Raw genomic sequence first — 17,697 nt, 5'->3', positions numbered from 1 at the left:
CCATCCACACTTTCACTTCACAACCATTTCCTTCTGTTCTCTCCAACAGAAAACCCAAGCCTCAGGTTTGACAAACAGTTCTTCTTCTCTCACCCCACCAGTGCAGCAATGAATGTTGGATCAAATCCCGAACGGGCTCCTCCTCGGGATGACAGGTACATCACAGTGATGGGGGTTGAATGACGGCAGCATTCAATATCTGACACCTCAGTGTTTATTCTATCAGGTGAGTCACCCAACTTAGCCTCGACTGGAAAGTACAACCTCAAAAACTATGGCGAGTTCTGTACCCAATCACATCATGAATAAACACAGGGATGAAAGAAAAATGGTTGTCTATGAGGGAAGGAAGGATTAGATTTATCTTGGAATAGGTTAAAAGGTCAGCATAACATTGTGGGCCAAATGGCCTGAACTATGTTGTACTGTTCTACGTTCTATGAAACATAAAGCTACTTACCAACAAGGCGTAGTTGTATTATTCTCAGCTCTTGTCCATCCACAATGAAGGTGTAATCTCCTTGGTCACCATGTTCTGCTCCATTCACAGTCAGAGCACCATTAGAAGTATTAAAGTGCAGACGAAACTTGAACTGGTCACTCAGTTCCACTAAGCTGTGACCTGGGACATGATGCAAAATGCTCCTGTCGATGAAGGTCCAAACTATTTCACTCTTGCTGGGATCAACTTTGAGTTCAGGATCCAGTAAAACTGATGAGCCAAAGAGACCAACCTCTTCTTTAACTTTATCTGTTAATAAAAATATTTGTACTCATTTAAAATGTGGTGGCTGTGAAACACTTAAACAGAGAACTTTGTGAAACTACAGCAAATGAGAACGTACTACTGAATAGATATTGAGCCACTCTTTACTGGGGTTACAGGAACTTGTCTTTCAAACAAGAATGTTGTGGAAATTCTTTCTGGCCCAGCCTCCCACCTCAAACCCCTCATCAACTTTGGCTGATCCAAGACTTTCACAGTATACCTGTTCAAGCCAGATCCCAGTGTTTCTGATCTACACTGGCTCCAACACTGGCAATTCACTGGCTTCAAATTCCTCTATTCTCCATCTCTCAGAAAGTTGAATTGCCTCACCTTCAGATTTCTCTGGGGTTCATTCATCCCCTTTTCAGGAACATCTCTCAGTTTCAACACCTTGGCAACACAGGGGACAGGCAGAACCTCAGCACGTAGTGGTACCTGGTGCCCATGTATTTAGGTTCCACACACAGCCTGATGCAGACACACATGAAGTTGGTCATCAGGGTGAGGGACACATTGGGTAAATTGTTGCGCCTGTTATACAGGGATTTGTGCGTTGTGATCTGTGCCTCACCGACTCCATCTTGGACCCCCAGATGAACCTGAAAAAAGCTCGGGTGATTCTCAAGCTGGAGGAGCGGGACATGGGCAACACTTGCACCAAGTACAGCAGCCTGAGAGAACCTCACACTTGTTGACCAGGTTCTTCCCAGATATCGATAGGGAGCATCCTCCCCACAGTCCCAATTTCAGTTTTATCTTCTCAGTCCAGTCCAGACAATTATTCAAAGTTCAAAATACAAAGTAAATTTATTATCAAAGTACATATATGTAACCATATACAACAGTAAGATTTATTCTCTTGCGGGCATTCACAGTAACTACAAGAAACACAAATGACCCACCCCATCAAATGTGCAAAAGACAACAAACTGTGCAAATACAAATAAAATAATAGTGGTAATAAATGAACAACAAATATCAAGAACATGAGATGAGCAGTCTTTGAAAGCCAGTCCATTGGTAATGGGAGCATTTCAGTGATGGGGCAAGTGAAGTTGAGTGAAGTTATCCCCTTTGGTTCCAGAGCCTGACGATGGTTGAGGGGTAATAACTGTTCCTGAACCTGGTGGTGTGAGTCCTGAGGCTCCTGTAATTCTTCCTGATGACAGCAGTGAGAAGAGGACACAACCTCGGTGGTGGGAGTCCCTGATGTTGAATGCTACTTTGCTGCTACATTACTCTGTGTAGATGTGCTCAGTGGTTGGGAGGGCTTTCCTTGATGATGGACTGGACCATATCCGATACTTTTTGGAGGATTTTCCATTCAAAGGCATTGGTGTTTCCAGACCAGGCTGTGACACAACCAGTCAATACACCCTCCACCACACATCTATAGAGGTTTGTCAGAGTTTTAGATGTCATACTGAATCTTTGCAAACTCCACACTTCCAGTCCCACGTAGCCGAGTACAACTCAGTCCGTTATCCATCACCATCCTTCTGAAGGGGTGCTGAAGGCATTGTGCTGCTTGTCTATTTTAACTGTTTCCATCAGGAATCTGGAGGTGCTGTCCAGCCTGTTGTCGGCACTACCGGCTGCATCGATGATGTCACCAACCAGAATGACCAGCTGTGATGTCACCGGCAGTGGTGGGAGCGGCTCGAGGATGGCCAGCCGCTCGCTCCGCACGGGTGAGGTGTACGTGTTCATTAACCAGAGCAGAGTGTTTCAGTACATTATGTATGCCACAAGGAGCCACACCCCAACCACCTCTGTGACTTGGGTGATTGAGAAGTTGTCACCATGTAACAGAATTCCCAGGCCAGAAGGATGACAATCATTGCCCCCAACCACACGGACAAACCATGGGGCCACCATCACAACCAACTCTGGTAGTTGCAGAGTGTGTTAGCCCACACTCCTGTAAAAAACTCACATCAGCCTTGACCTTGGCCGGTTATTGTAAGGCGTTGACACATCACACTGTTCTCTTTACACTGATCACATTCAAAGATGCCAATTTTGCGTCTATGATTAGTTCTTGTGTTACATTTCTTGTCCAGGTCACTCAGCCTCAGCCAACACGGACATCCCTCTCTTTTGAGACTGTGCCCTCTGGTCCTCGATTCGCCCACGAAAGCAAACATCCTCATCACATCCACTCCATCTTGGACTTACAACTTTCAAAAGGTTTCAATGAGATCGCCTTCATTCTTCTAAATTCCTCTGAGTTCAGTCCCAGAAACTTCAATCACTACTCGTATGATAACTCTTTCATTCCAGCAATCATCCCTGTGAACCTCCTCTGAACCCTCTCCACTGTCAGCACATCCTTTCTTAAATAAGGGGCCCAAAACTAATCACAATACTCCAAGTGAGGCCTCACCAGTAATTTATACAGCATCAGCATTACATCCTTGTGTTTATGTTCCAGTCCTCTTGAAATGAATGTGAACATCCCATCCACTCCCATCTCCACCAATTCAACCTACAAATTAACCTTTCAGGAATCCTCGAGGACTCCCAAATCCCTCTGCACTTCAGATTTTTCATTTTTTCCCCCGTTTAGAACATAATCTATGTTTTTAATCCTTCTACCAAAGCGCATGACCATACAATTCTGACACTGTATTCCATCTGACACCTCTCCAAATCTGTCAAAGTCCTTCCGCAGCCTCTCTGCTTCCTCAACACGACCAGCCCCTCCACCTTCAACTGACAGTTTAAGGCGACTGAAACTAATCATTGAATCAGAATCAGAATCAGGTTTAATATCACCAACATAGGTCATGAAATGTGTTCTTTTACAGCAGCAGTACACTGTAACACATAGTAATAAAAAGCAATGAATTACAATAAGTGCATATTAGAAAATAAATTAAATAAAGAATGCAAAAAGAGAGCAAAAAAGTGAGGTAGTGTTGATGGGTTCATTGTCCATTGAGGAATGTAATGGCAGATGGGAAGAAACAGTTCCTGAAACACTGAGTGTGTGTCTTCAGCCTCCTGTACCTCCTCCTTGATGGTAACATTGTGAAGAGGGCACATACTAGATGATAGGGCTCCTTAATGATGGATACCATCTTTTTGAAGCATCACCTTTTGAAGGTGCCCTTGATACTAGGTTAGTGCCCATGATGGAGCTGGTTGAGTTTCCAACTTTCTGCTGCTTTTTCTGATCCTGAGCAGTGTCCCCTCCATACCAGACAGTGATGTAACCAGTTAGAATACTCTCCATGTACATTTGTAGAAACTTGCATGAGTCTTTGATGACATACCAAGACTCCGTAAACTCGTAATGAAACATAGCCGATGTTGTGCCTTCTTTGTAATTGCATCAATATGTTCGGCCCAGGACAGATCTTCAGTGGTGTTGACATCGAGGAACTTGAAACTGCTCACCCTTTCCACGGCTGATCCATTGATGAGGACTGGGGAGTATTCTCTATTGACTTTGCCTTCCTGAAGTCCACAATCAATTCCTTGGCCTTACTTACGTTGAGTGTAAGGTTGTTGTTGTCACACCACTCAACCAGCTGATCTACCTCACTCTTGTACACCTCCTTGTCGCCAACAGTGGGCTAAGACGTGTTCCAGTGTTGATTGTCAGCAAGGTGGAGATGTTATTTCTGATCTGCCCTGACTGGTCTCCCAGTGAGGAAGTCAAGAGGGGAGGTACAGAGGCCCAGGTTTTGGAGCTTCTGGAACATTCTGATTCGGCCCCAGGGGAAGACAATACATGAATGTTCATGTTGATTGGTGGTCATTTAAATCGTCAGGGTGTGATCAAGGAAGTCGTTAAGTGGCCATTGTCTGCATTAGCACAATGTCAAAGTGTATCCCTGTCACAATGCATCGTTCAGGACAGGTCTGTTTTGTCAGAATCAGAATCAGGTTTATTATCACCGACATGTGACGTGAAATTTGTTAACTTAGCAGCAGCAGTTCAATGCAATACATAGTTAATATTCTGGCCAGTTCTGTATTCAGAGAGCCATCCTTCAGCACTTTCACAAAAGAAATGTATTTTGGGTGTTTGGAGTTTGTGCTCTGAAGCTTTCAAAAGGATTCTACTAGCTGGGATGTACGACTATTGTAAATATGTAATTCTACAAATATTCAAAATGTTAGAGGTCGGTAGGAAATCATAGCTATTGAAATTGTGGTGACTCATTTTTCACTTTATTTATGTTTGAAAAATGTAAGACTGTGTGTGATGAGAGGAGAATCAGATTCTCTGCAGAAATTCTGCTGTTTTTATATCACCAGCTTCAATGTCTCTCCGATGACTCAGTTGATGAGTCACAGCAGAGGTTATCCTGCTTAGACTTTGATGGAAATAAAAATCAGAGATTATAGTTTCTATGGCAGATTCTGCCATTAATAAATCACACACTACATCACAAATATCTGAAACTTCTTACCAATGACAAGCAACTCCATTATTTTCAACTCTTTCTCATCAACAGTGAAGGTGTAATCTCCTTGGTCACTGGCATTTAATCTGCTTATCGTCAGTGCACCACTCAAAGCGTTGAATATTAAACGGTCCTTGAACTGTTCACTCAGTTCCAATGTGGCGACACCTGGGATGTGATCCAAAATAACATCACGGCTTTTGTTGCTGGCTTTGAAAGTCCAAAGGATATCATTCTTGCTGGAATCAACGGTGATTTCAGGATCCAGTAAAACTGATGAACCAAGGACACCAATCACTTCTTCCCTTTCAGCTGATTAGAATAGAAAGAAAATATAATCATTTAAACTGTAGAGCAGGTGAAAGTGAGACAACTACAGCACAGGAGTAATATTACATGAACAGATGTTATTGGACATTTTACTGCAGTTTCAGGACCAAGCTGTGTGGGGCGACTTGATCTGTAGCCTTGGTCACCTGGACAATACTAATACTTACGTCAGGATGTTGTTTATTGGCCTCAGCTCAGGGTTTAATACAATCATTCCCACGGTTCTGACTGGGAACATTACAACCTTGCCTTTATATTCTAGTCCTCTCAAAATGAATGCTAACATCACATTTGCCTTCCTCACCACAGACTCAACCTGCAAATTAAACTTCAGGGAATCCTACACAAGGTCTCTCAAATCCCTGTGTGTCTCAGATTTTTGTATTTTCTCTCCAATTAGAAAATCGTCAACCCTTTCATTTTTTCTACCGAAGTGCTTGTCCATACACTTCCCAACACCACATTCCATCTGCCATTTCTTTCCCCATTTTCTAACCTACCCAAGTCCTTCTGTTGCCTCCTTATTTCCTCAAAACTACCTGCACTCCACATCTACACTCACCACTGTCCGCATCACTCACTGCGGAGTCCTGCGATTGAGGGAAGTACAGTTCCCATAACTAGGCAGTGATGCAGCCAGTCAGGATGTTCTCAATTGTGCCCCTGTCGAAAGTCCTTTGGTTTTGGGGATCCATAACAAACTTAATCATGTATTGATGGAAAATGAGCAGGAATTTCTTCAGCCAGAGAGTGGTGAATCCAAGGAATTCTTTGCCCCAGGATGCAGAAAAAAACAAAGATGGTAGTTTGCCTCCCAGGTGCCAGGGTCCAGGATGTTTCTGATCGCATCCACGATATCCTGAAGTGGGATGGTGAACAGTCAGAAGTCGTGGTACATGTTGGTACCAATGACATAGGTAGGAAAAGGGAAGAGGTCCTGAAAACAGACTACAGGGAGTTAAGAAAGAAGCTGAGAAGCAGGACCACAAGGGTAGTAATCTCAGGATTACTGCCTGTGTCACATGACAGTGAGTATAGGAATAGAATGAGGTGGAGGATAAATGCGGGGCTGAGAGATTGGAGCAGGGTAAAGGGATTCAGATTTCTGGATCATTGGGACCTCTTTTGGGGCAGGCGTGACCTGTACAAAAGGGACAGGTTGCACTTGAATCTGAAAGGGACCAATATCCTGGATGGGAAGTTTTCAAAGGCTATTGGGGAGAGTTTAAACTGAAATTGCTGGGGGGGGGGGGTGGGAACTGAACTGAAGAGAGGGAGGAAGCGGCTCAGAAATTGAGAAAGCTTGTAGGCAGTGTGAGAGGGAGGATAGGCAGGTGATAGAGAAGGGATGCGCTCAGACTGATGGTTTGAGATGTGTCTATTTTAATGAAAGGAGTATCATGAACTTAGAGCTTAAAGCGTGGATCACTGCTATGATGTTGTGGCCATTTCAGAGACTATATGACTCAGGGGTAGGAATGTCTACTTAGAATGCCAGGCTTTAGATGTTTCAGAAAGAACAGAGAGGGAGGCTACAGAGGTGTGGACGTGGCACAGTTGATCAGTGATAGTGTTACGGCTGCAGAAAAGGAGGAAGTCACGGGTGGAATTTAGAATCAGGAAGGGGTCAATAAATCTACTGGGTGTTTTTTTATAGACCACCCAATAGTAACAGGGACATCGAAGAGCTGATAGGGAGACAGATTCTGGAACGATCCAGTAATAACAGTTTTGAATGTTAAAAGGCCGCCTGACAGATTAGATATGGCAAAGTGATTTCCCATGGTAGGAGAGTCTAGGACAAGAGGTCAAGACTTCAGGTTTGAAGGACATCTATTTAGAACAGAGATGTTCTAGTCAGACGATGGTAAATCTGTGGAATTTGTTGCCACGAGTGGCTGTGGAGGCCAAGTCATTGGGTGCATTTAAGGCAGAGATAGATAGGTTCTTGATTAGCCAGGGCATCAAGGGGTGTGGGGAGAAGGCAGGGGAGTGGGGATTGGACCAGCCCATGAATGAATGGCAGAGCAGACTCGATGGGACAAATGGCCTACTTCTGCTCCTATATCTTATGGTCTTAGGATCTAACAGGGTTGTCGTGATGGGAGATTTTAATTTCCCAGACATTGATTGGAATCTCCCTGGAGCAAGGAGTTTAGATGAGGTGGAGTTCATAAGGTGTGTTCAGGAAAATTTCCTGACACAGTATGTACATCAGCCTACAAGAGGAGAGGCTATAGGTGATCTGGTATTGGGAAATGTACCTGGTCAGGTGTCAGGTCTCTCAGTGGGAGAGCATTTTGGAGAGAGTGATCACAAATCTATCTCCTTTACCATAGTGTTGAACAAGGATAGGAACAGACAAGTTAGGAAAGCGTTTAATTGGAGTAAGGGGATATATGAAGCTACCAGGCAGGAACTTGGACACATAAATTGGGAACAGTTGTTCTCAGAGAAATATACAGCAGAAATGTGGCAAATGTTCAGGGGATATTTGTGTGGTGTTCTGCATAGGTACATTCCAATGAGACAGGGAAAGGATGGTAGGGTACAGAAACCATGGTGTACAAAGGCTGTGAAAATCTTGTCAAGAAAAGTTCAAAAAAGTAGGTAAGATGTTGTTCTCTTATTCAAGTAAGGAAGTAGAGATAGCCCAGGAAATTATAGACCTGTCAAAGGCAGGTCGTGCCTTATGAGCCTGATTGAATTTTTTGACTAAACACATTGATGAAGGTAGAGCAGTAGATGTAGTGTATATGGATTTCAGCAAGGCATTTGATAAGTTACTCCATGCAAGGCTTATTGAGAAAGTAAAGAGGCATGGGATGCAAGCAGACCTCACTTTGTGGATCCAGAATTGGCTTGCACACAGAAGGCAAGGAGTGGTTGTAGATGGGTCATATTTTGCATGGGGGTCAGTGGCCAGTGGAGTGCCCCAGGGATCTGTTCTGGGACCCCTTCTCTTTGTGGTTTATATAAATTACCTGGATGAGGAAGTGGAGGGATGGGTTAGTAAATTTGCTGATGACACGAAGGTTGAGGTGTTGTGGATAGTGTGGAGGACTGGAGAGGTTACAGTGGTACATCGATAGGATGCAAAACTGGGCTGAGAAGTGACAGATGGAGTTCAACCCACATAAGTGTGAAGTGGTTCCTTTTGGTAGGTCAAAATATGATGACAGAATATAGTATTAATGGTGAGACTCTTGGCAGTGTGGAGGATCAGAGGGATCTTGGGGACTGAGTCCAAAGGACACTCAAAGCTGCTGTTCAGGTAGACTATGTGGTTAAGAAGGCATATGGTGCACTGGCCTCCATCAACAGTGGGATTGTGTTCAAGAGTCGAGTGGTAATGCTACAGCTATATAGGACCCTTGTCAGACCCCACTTGGAGTACTGTGCTCTGTTATGGTCAGCTCACTACAGCAAGGATGTGGAAACCATAGGAAGGATGCAGAGGAGATTTACAAGGATCGTGTGGATAGTCAGAGTCTTTTTCCTGGGGCTGAAATGGCTAACACGAGAGGGCACAGATTTAATGTGTTTGGAAGTGGGTACAGAGGAGGTGTCAGTGGTACGTTTTTTGATGCAGAGAGTGGTGAGTGCGTGGAATGTGCTGCTGGTGATGTTGTTGGAGGTGGATACAACAGGGTCTTTGAAGAGACTCCTGTATAGGTGCATGGGGCTTAGAAAAATAGAGGGCAATGGGTAACTCTAGGTAATTTCTAAAGTAAGGACATGTTAGGTACAGAATTGTGGGCTGAAAGGCTTGTATGGTGCTGTAGGTTTTCTACATTTCTATGCTTCTAGGAAGCTGTGAAGGCCAAGTATTTATGTACGGTATACTTGAGGAAGAGGTTGATAGAGTCTTGATTGATCAGCTTATGAAGGGATATGGGGAGAAGGCAGAGATTGGGGCTGAGAGGAAAATTGGATCAGCCATGATGAAATAACACAGCAGACTTGATGGGCTAAATTCTGCTCCTATATCTTATGGGAATGACCACAACTGGACACAATACTCCAAATTATGACCACCAATGTTTATACAATTTGAATATAGAATCTCAATTCCTGTGCTCAAAATGTACCAAAAGCTTTCTTTACGACCATATCTACGTGTCATGCCACATTCATGGAATTATGCATCTGCATTCCCAGATCTCTCTGTTCTACAAACACACCTCTGTGCCCGACCCCTCATCTTGCAAGCCCTAGCCTGGATGATCCTGCTAATTGCAACACCTCACACTTGTCTACACTAAACTCCATCTGCCATTTTGAGTCCATTTTTCCAGCTGCTCCAGATCCTGCTGCAAGCTTTGAAAGTCTTCCTCACGATCCACCAGACCCTCAATCTTAGTGTTATCCACAAATCTGCTGATCCAGAATACGACATTATCATCCAGATCATTGATATGGATGACAAACAACTAATGGACCCAGCAGTGATCCCTGTGACACACCATTAGTCACGGCTCTCCAGTCAGAGAGGTAACTGTCTACTTCCACTCTTTGGCTTCTCTCTTCTCCAGTGAAGCCAATGTCCAATCCAAATTACTGCCTCATTTTGAATGCCAAGCAACTGAACCTTCTTGAGCAGCCTCCCACGTGGGACCATTTCAAAGGCCTTGCTAAAGTCTATGTAAACAACATCCACGCCTTGTCTTCAATGTTCCTGGTGCAACAACAGCCACGTGACTCAGCGGTGAGAAGCCACCTTTCATAAACAATATACATCTGGGGTCGGTATGATTTTGGGTTCAAACCAAACAGGAACGTCATGATTTTCTCATTAAAGAAACCTCAATTTGAGCGAATGCTTTGTAAATTCTGCCTAAGCCCAATTATCAATTGGCAAGAAATAACAGATTATACACCACATAATATTATAAAGAAAGTGTATTTACCAATTTCAGATTCATCAAATAGTTATTAAAGAAAAGAAAGAAGTTAAAAAAGGGCTTATTACAGTTAAACCTGTCTAAATATTGGAGCTCATCTTTTCCAAAGCTGGGTATAACCGTTACTCATGGTACTGAACCCCCGGTCTCCCTGAAAGCACCCACCACAGTCCTAACTTCCCTTGAAGGCCATCTTCAGCAAACTGGCTTTCTCTCATGAGTATTGGCACTCATCCTTGGAGATATCCACCTGCACAAAGGACCTCTTGCAATAGGGACTCTCCTTCCCATGGCATTCTGTGCAGGACACGGGTAAATTAACTATATAAACCTATAACCATATAACAATTTCAGCACAGAATCAGGCCATCTCGGCCCTTCTAGTCCGTGCCGAACGCTTACTCTCACCTGGTCCCACTGGCCCGCATTCAGACCATAATCCTCCATTCCTGTCCTGTCCATATACCTATTTAATTTTACTTTAAACGACAATACCGAACCTGCCTCTACCACTTCTACTGGAAGCTCATTCCACACAGCTACCACTCTCTGAGTAAAGAAATTTCCCCTCGTGTTACCCTTAAACTTTTGCCCCCTAACTCTCAACTCATGTCCTCTTGTTTGAATCTCCCCAACTCTCAATGGAAAAAGCCTATCCACATCAACTCTATCTATCCCCCTCATAATTTTAAATCCCTCTATCAAGTTCCCCCTCAACCTTCTGCGCTAGAAAGAATAAAGACCTAACTTGTTCAACCTTTCCCTGTAACTTAGGTGCTGAAACCCAGGTAACATTCTAGTAAATCTTCTCTGTACTCTCTCTACTTTGTTGACATCTTTCCTATAATTCGCTGACCAGAACTGTACACAATACTCCAAATTCGGCCTTACCAATGCCTTGTACAATTTTAACATTACATCCCAACTCCTATACTCAATGCTCTGATTTATAAAGGCCAGCATACCAAAAGCTTTCTTCACCACCCTATCCACATGAGATTCCACCTTCAGGGAACTATGCACCATTATTCCTAGATCACTATGTTCTACTACATTCTTCAATGCCCTGCCATTTACCATGTATGTCCTATTTCGATTATTCCTACCAAAATGTAGCACCTCACACTTATCAGCATTAAACTCCATCTGCCATCGTTCAGCCCCCTCTTCTAACTGGCCTAAATCTCTCTGCAAGCTTTGAAAACCTACTTCATTATCCACAACACCACCTACCTTAGTATCATCTGCATACTTACTAATCCAATTTACCACTCCATCATCCAGATCATTAATGCATATAACAACACTGGACCCAGTACAGATCCCTGAGGCACATCACTAGTCACTGGCCTCCAATCTGACAAACAGTTATCCACCACTACTCTCTGGCATCTCCCATCCAGCCACTGTTGAATCCATTTTACTACTTCAATATTAACACCTAACGATTGAACCTTCCTAACTAACCTTCCATGCAGAACCTTGTCAAAGGCCTTACAGAAGTCCATATAGACAACATCCACTGCTTTACCCTCGTCAACTTTCCTCGCAACCTCTTCAAAAAATTCAGTAAGATTTGTCAAACATGACCTTCCACGCACGTCCATGTTGACTGTTCCTAATCAGACCCTGTCTATCCAGATAATTATATATACCATCTCTAAGAATACTTTCCATTAATTTACCCACCACTGATGTCAAACTGGCAGGCCTATAATTGCTAGGTTTACTCTTAGAACCCTTTTTAAACAATGGAACCACATGAGCAATATGCCAATCCTCCGCCACCATCTCCGTTTTTAATGACATTTGAAATATTTCTGTTAGAGCCCCTGCTATTTCTACACTAACCTCCCTCAAGGTCCTAGGGAATATCCTGTCAGGACCTGGAGATTTATCTACTTTTATATTCCTTAAAAGCACCAGTACTTCCTCCTCTTTAATCATCATAATTCCCATAACTTCCCTATTTGTTTCCCTTACCTTACACAATTCAATATCCATCTCTTAGTGAATACCGAAGAAAATAAATTGTTCAAAATCTCCCCCATCTCTTTCGGCTCCACACATAGCTGTCCACTCTTGATTCTGTAAGGGACCAATTTTATCCCTCACTATACTTTTGCTATTAATATAACTGTAGAAACCCTTTAGATTTATTCTCACCTTACTTGCCAAAGCAACCTCGTATCTTCTTTTAGCTTTTCTAATTTCTTTCTTAAGATTCTTTTACATTCTTTATATTGTTCTCTTCTATTCCTTATACTGCTCAAGTATCTCATTTGTTCCCACCTGCCTATACTGTTATGCATCTCCATCTACCTAACCAGGGCATCAATATCTCTCAAAAATCAAGATTACCAAAATCTATTATCATTGTTTTAAATTCTGACAGGAATATACAAATTCTGTATTCTCAAAATTTCACTTTTGAAGGCCTCCCACTTCCCAAGTATACCTTTCCCAAAAAACCTGTCCCAATCCACATTTGCCATATCCTGGCTGATACCGTCAAATTTAGCCTTTCTGCAATTTAGCATCTTAACCCGACCACATCAATCCTTTTCCATAATTACCATAAAATGACCACATCAATCCATTTCCATAATTACCATAAAACTAATGGCATTATGATCACATACTTTTGTCTCCTGCCCTGTCTCGTTTCCTAATAGGAGATGTAGTAGCACATTCTCTCTCGTTCAGATTTCTATGCAATGATTAAGGAAACTTCACTAAACACATTTGACAAACTCTTTCCCATCCACCTCTTTTACAGCATGGGAGACCCTGTCAATATGTGGAAAGATAAATTCGACTATTAGCACAACCTTGAGTTCTTTTTCCTACAGTCTGCAATCTCTGCAAATTTGCTCCTCCAAATCCCGTGGACTGCTGATGGTTGATGATATTATCCCATTAACTTGGCCATACCTTTCTCATTCCTCAGTTCCACCCAAAAAGCCTCACGAGATGAGCTCTCCCATCTGTCCTGACTGAGCACGGCCATGACATTTTTCCTCACTGGTAATGCCACCCCTCCTGCTCCATCATGTCTAAAACAACGGAACCCCAGAACATTGAGCTGCCAGTCCTCCCTCCTGCAAACAAATCTCAGTAATGACTACAATGTCATACTCCACAGGCTGATCCATGCCCTAAGCTCACCCACCTCTCCCACAATACTCCTTACATTGAAATATACACAGCTCAGGAAATTTGCCCTACTATGCTCAATCTTTCAATTACCTGACTTTGTACATGGGCTGAACAACACCTTTCTCTACATCCACTCCATGATCTGTTTGGGCACTCTGGTTCACATCCCCCTGCAACTCGAGTTTAAACTCCACCACCACTCAACCACCACCAAACCCCCCCCAGTAACCCTTCCCACTAGGATATTAGTCCCCCAGTTCGGGTGCAAACCATACCTTCTGTACAAGTCTCACTTTCCAGAAAGAAAGCACAATGATCAAAAAATCTGAAACCCTCCATCCTGCACCATCTCCTCAGCCATATGTTAAACTGTATGATCTTCCTACTTCTGGCCTCACTAGCACATGGTATGGGTAGCAATCCTGAGATCACAGCCCTGGAGATCCTGCCCTTTAACTGGGCACCTAATTCCCTGGACTCACTTTGCTGGATCTCATCACCCTCCTACCCATGTCATTGATACTGACGTAGGCCACAACCTCTGGCCTCTCACCCATCCACTTAACAATACTGTGGACTTCATCTGAGATGTCCCTGATCCTGGCACCCAGGAGGCAACATATCATCTGGGAATCTCACTCTCAGCCACAGAAGCTCCTTTCTGTTACCCTCATCAATCTGAATCCCCTGTCACTGCCGCTTGCCTTTTCTCCCTCTTCCCTTCTGAGGCACAGAGCCAGACTCAGTACCAGATACCCGACTGCTGTGGCTTTCCTCTGCTAGGTGATACCCCGCCTCAACAGTATCCAACACATCCTACCTGCTGTTGAGGGGAAAGGCCACAGGGGTACTCTGCACTGGCTGCCTCTCACCTTCTCCACCTGACAGTCACCCATTTACCCGTGTCCTGCACAGTGTGTGGAACTACCTGACTGTGTGTGCTGTCTATCAAATGATCTCAACCTCCTGAATGATCCAGAGTTCATCCAGTTCCAGCTCCAACTCCTTCACACAGTCTATTAGAAGCTGCAGCTGGATGCACTTCTTGTAGGTTTTGTTGTCAGGGACACTGAAGGTCTCCCTGCCTTCCCACATCCTGCAAGAAGAGAATTCCACTGCCCTGTCTGGCACCCCCACTGCTCTAAATCTTCAAAAAGGAAGAATGAAAGAATAAATGGCAAAGAAAAATCTACCTACGGACTAATCCTCCCCTAAGCCTCGATGAGCCAAACCCTTAAATCCGACTCTAACACTGGCCCACTCACACAATGGCCACTCTGCTGAAACCTAGCTTCCAATCAGATTTTCCTAATCTCCTGAATATTTAAATACCCCATAATTATCAAAATATTGCCCTTTTTCTATCTCCCTTTGTAATTTGCAGCCCCCATTCTGCCTACTGTTTGGAGGCCTGTATATAATTCCCATCAGGATCTTTTTACCCTTGTAGTTTCTTAACTCTACCCACAAGGTTTCTACATCTTCTGATGTCGATCTCTTTCCAAGGATTTAATTGAATATTTACCAATAGAGCCACCCCAACCCCTCTGCCGACCCGCCTATCTTTTTGATACAATGTGCACACTTGGATATTAAGCTCCCAACTCTAATCTTCTTTCAGCCACAACTCAGATGCCCACAACATCATACCTGCCAATCTCTAACTGAGCCACAGGATCAACTACCTTATTCCATCTACTGTGTACATTGAAATATAACACCTTCATCACCCTTTTTGTTTCTGGCCCCCTGTTACAATTTAACTCATCGCACTGACTGCAATTTTGCCCTATCGTTTCCCTGTCTGTCCTCACAGCCTCACTGCACACTGCAACTAGTTGTATACCAACTGCCCATCCTCAGCCCTATCACTGCAGTTCCCATCCCGCTGCCAAATTACTTTAACCCCTCCCCAACAACTCTAGCAAACATGCCTGCAAGAATATTGGACCCTCAGGTTCAGGTGTAACCTGTCCTTTTGTACAGGTGGTTCCTTCCCCAGAAGAGATCCCAGTGATCCAGAAATCTGAAACCCTGCCCCCTGCACCAATTCCTCAGCCAGATCATCCTATTCTTACCCTCACTGACACGTGGTACAGGTGTTAATCCAATGATTACTACCCTGATTGTCCAGCTTTTCAGCTTACTGTCGAACTCCCTAGATTCTCTCTTCAGGAGCTCCTCCCTTTTCCTACCTATGTCATTGGTACCAATATGAACCACATCTTACAGCTGTTCACCCTCCCCTTTAGAATGCCATGGACTCGATCCAAGACAACTCTAACCCTGGGATCTGGGAGGCAACAGACCATCCGGGTTTCTCTTTCACATCCCCAGAATCTGCTTTCTGATCCTCTAATTATGGAATCCCCTGTCATTACGGACTCCTCTTCTCCTCATTCCCTTCGAAGCTGCAGAGCCAGACTCAGTGCCAGAGACCCAGCCGCTGCTCAACAGTATCCAAAGTGTTATACTTATTATTGTGGGAAGCGGCCACAGGGGTACTCTGCACTGGCTGCCTATTCCCTTTCCCTCTCCTGACAGTCACCCAGGTACCTGCATCCTGCACCTGAGGGGTGACTACCTCCCTGTATCTCCTGTCTGTCACCTCCTCATTTTCCCGTATGAGCTGAAGGTCATCCAGCTGCAGCTCCAGTTCTTTAACACAGTGTCTGAGGAGATGTAACTCGGTGCACAGTGAGACTGCAGGTTTCCCAGAGTTCCCACATCTCTACAAGTAACACACACTAACTCCGGATCCACTCTCAGCACTTTCTTGCTTACTTACTTAGAACCTCCAAATATGTTTGCCCAAGACTGTTGAGCCAAATCTGGACCACTAACACTGGCCCACTCCGACAATGGCCACTGTGCTTACACCTCCTTTCTTTTTATTGATCCAGAGCTGATTTCAGCCAGCAGAAAGAAACCTGACTCTCCTGAGCTCTTTAGAAACTTTGTGCTACATCACAAACGAGATGCAGCGGAGGCGAAGAAACAGAGAAAAGGGAATAACATTTTTACAAGAGACAGGGAAGAGGTTAGTCGACGTAATCATAGAAATCAGAGGTTTATAAAAGATGCTGGTTGACAGTTTATCTCCAGAGATGGAGACAGGGAGATCGAGAAAGGGGAGGGAGATGTCAGAGATGGAACAACTGAATTTAAGGGAAGGGTGGAAGTTAGAGACAAAGTTGATAAAATTGACGAGCTCAGCATGGGTGCATGAAGTAGCATCAATGCAGTTGTACAAACAAGCTGGAGGAACTCAGCAGGTCTGGCAGCATCCGTGGAAACGAACAGTTTCGGGCCAAGACCCTTCGTCAGGACCGAAGAAGGAGGGGGCAGGGGCACTATAAAGAAGGTGGGGGGGGGGGAGGGCGGAAGGTGCCAGGTGAAAAACCAATCAGAGGAAAGATCAAGGGTGGGGGAGGGGAAGCAGGGAGGGGACAGGCAGGAAAGGTGAAGAAGGAATGTAAGGGGAAAGCAGTATGGGTAGTAGAAGGAGGCGGAACCATGAGGGAGGTGATAAGCAGCTGGAAGAAAAGGCAGAGTGAAACTGGGATGGGGAAAGGGGGAGGGAGGGAATTACCGGAAGTTGGAGAATTCGATGTTCATACCACGGGGCTGGAGACTACCCAAACGGTATCCTCCTCCAGCTGCCTATCACCTCCCTCATGGTTCCGCCTCCTTCTACTACCCATATTACTTTCCCCGTACATTCCTTCTTCACCTTTCCTGTCTATCCACTCCCTGCTTCCCCTCCCTCACCCCTTGATCTTTCCCCTTACTGGTCTTTCACCTGGCACCTACCAGCCTTCTCCTTCCCACCCTCCCCCACCTTCTCTACAGGGTCCCTGCCCCCTCCCTCTTCAGTCCTGACGAAGGGTCTCGGCCCGAAATGTTGACTGTTTGTTTCCACGGATGCTGCCCGACCTGCTGAGTTCCTCCAGTGTGTTGTACGTGTTACTTTGACCCCAGAATCTGTAAAGTATTTTGTGATCACAGAGGAGAAGCACTGAGAGAGTGTTTCACTGAACTCCCACTGAAGAGCAGATTTAACACCAGAGCAATTCATCACAGTAACAATGCCGAATAATTAGTTATGTGACAAACA

The 17,697-nt window shown here is 44.4% G+C and overlaps 1 protein-coding gene across 1 annotated transcript in view; it reads right to left on the bottom strand.

The window, feature by feature from the left end:
* Positions 1-17,697, bottom strand: part of LOC140721541 (obscurin-like) — a 241,912-nt gene that overhangs the window by 147,848 nt on the left and 76,367 nt on the right. Inside the window, exon 4 of the mRNA XM_073036362.1 lies at positions 5,194-5,499. Within this exon, the coding sequence (XP_072892463.1) occupies positions 5,194-5,499 (306 nt within the window). The remainder of the gene's footprint in view (positions 1-5,193; positions 5,500-17,697) is intronic.

This window comes from Hemitrygon akajei, chromosome 2, assembly GCF_048418815.1.
Source record: "Hemitrygon akajei chromosome 2, sHemAka1.3, whole genome shotgun sequence".
Lineage (NCBI taxonomy): Eukaryota > Metazoa > Chordata > Chondrichthyes > Myliobatiformes > Dasyatidae > Hemitrygon > Hemitrygon akajei.
Note: the sequence above shows the minus strand (reverse complement) of the source record. Positions and strands in the feature narration are given on the sequence as shown.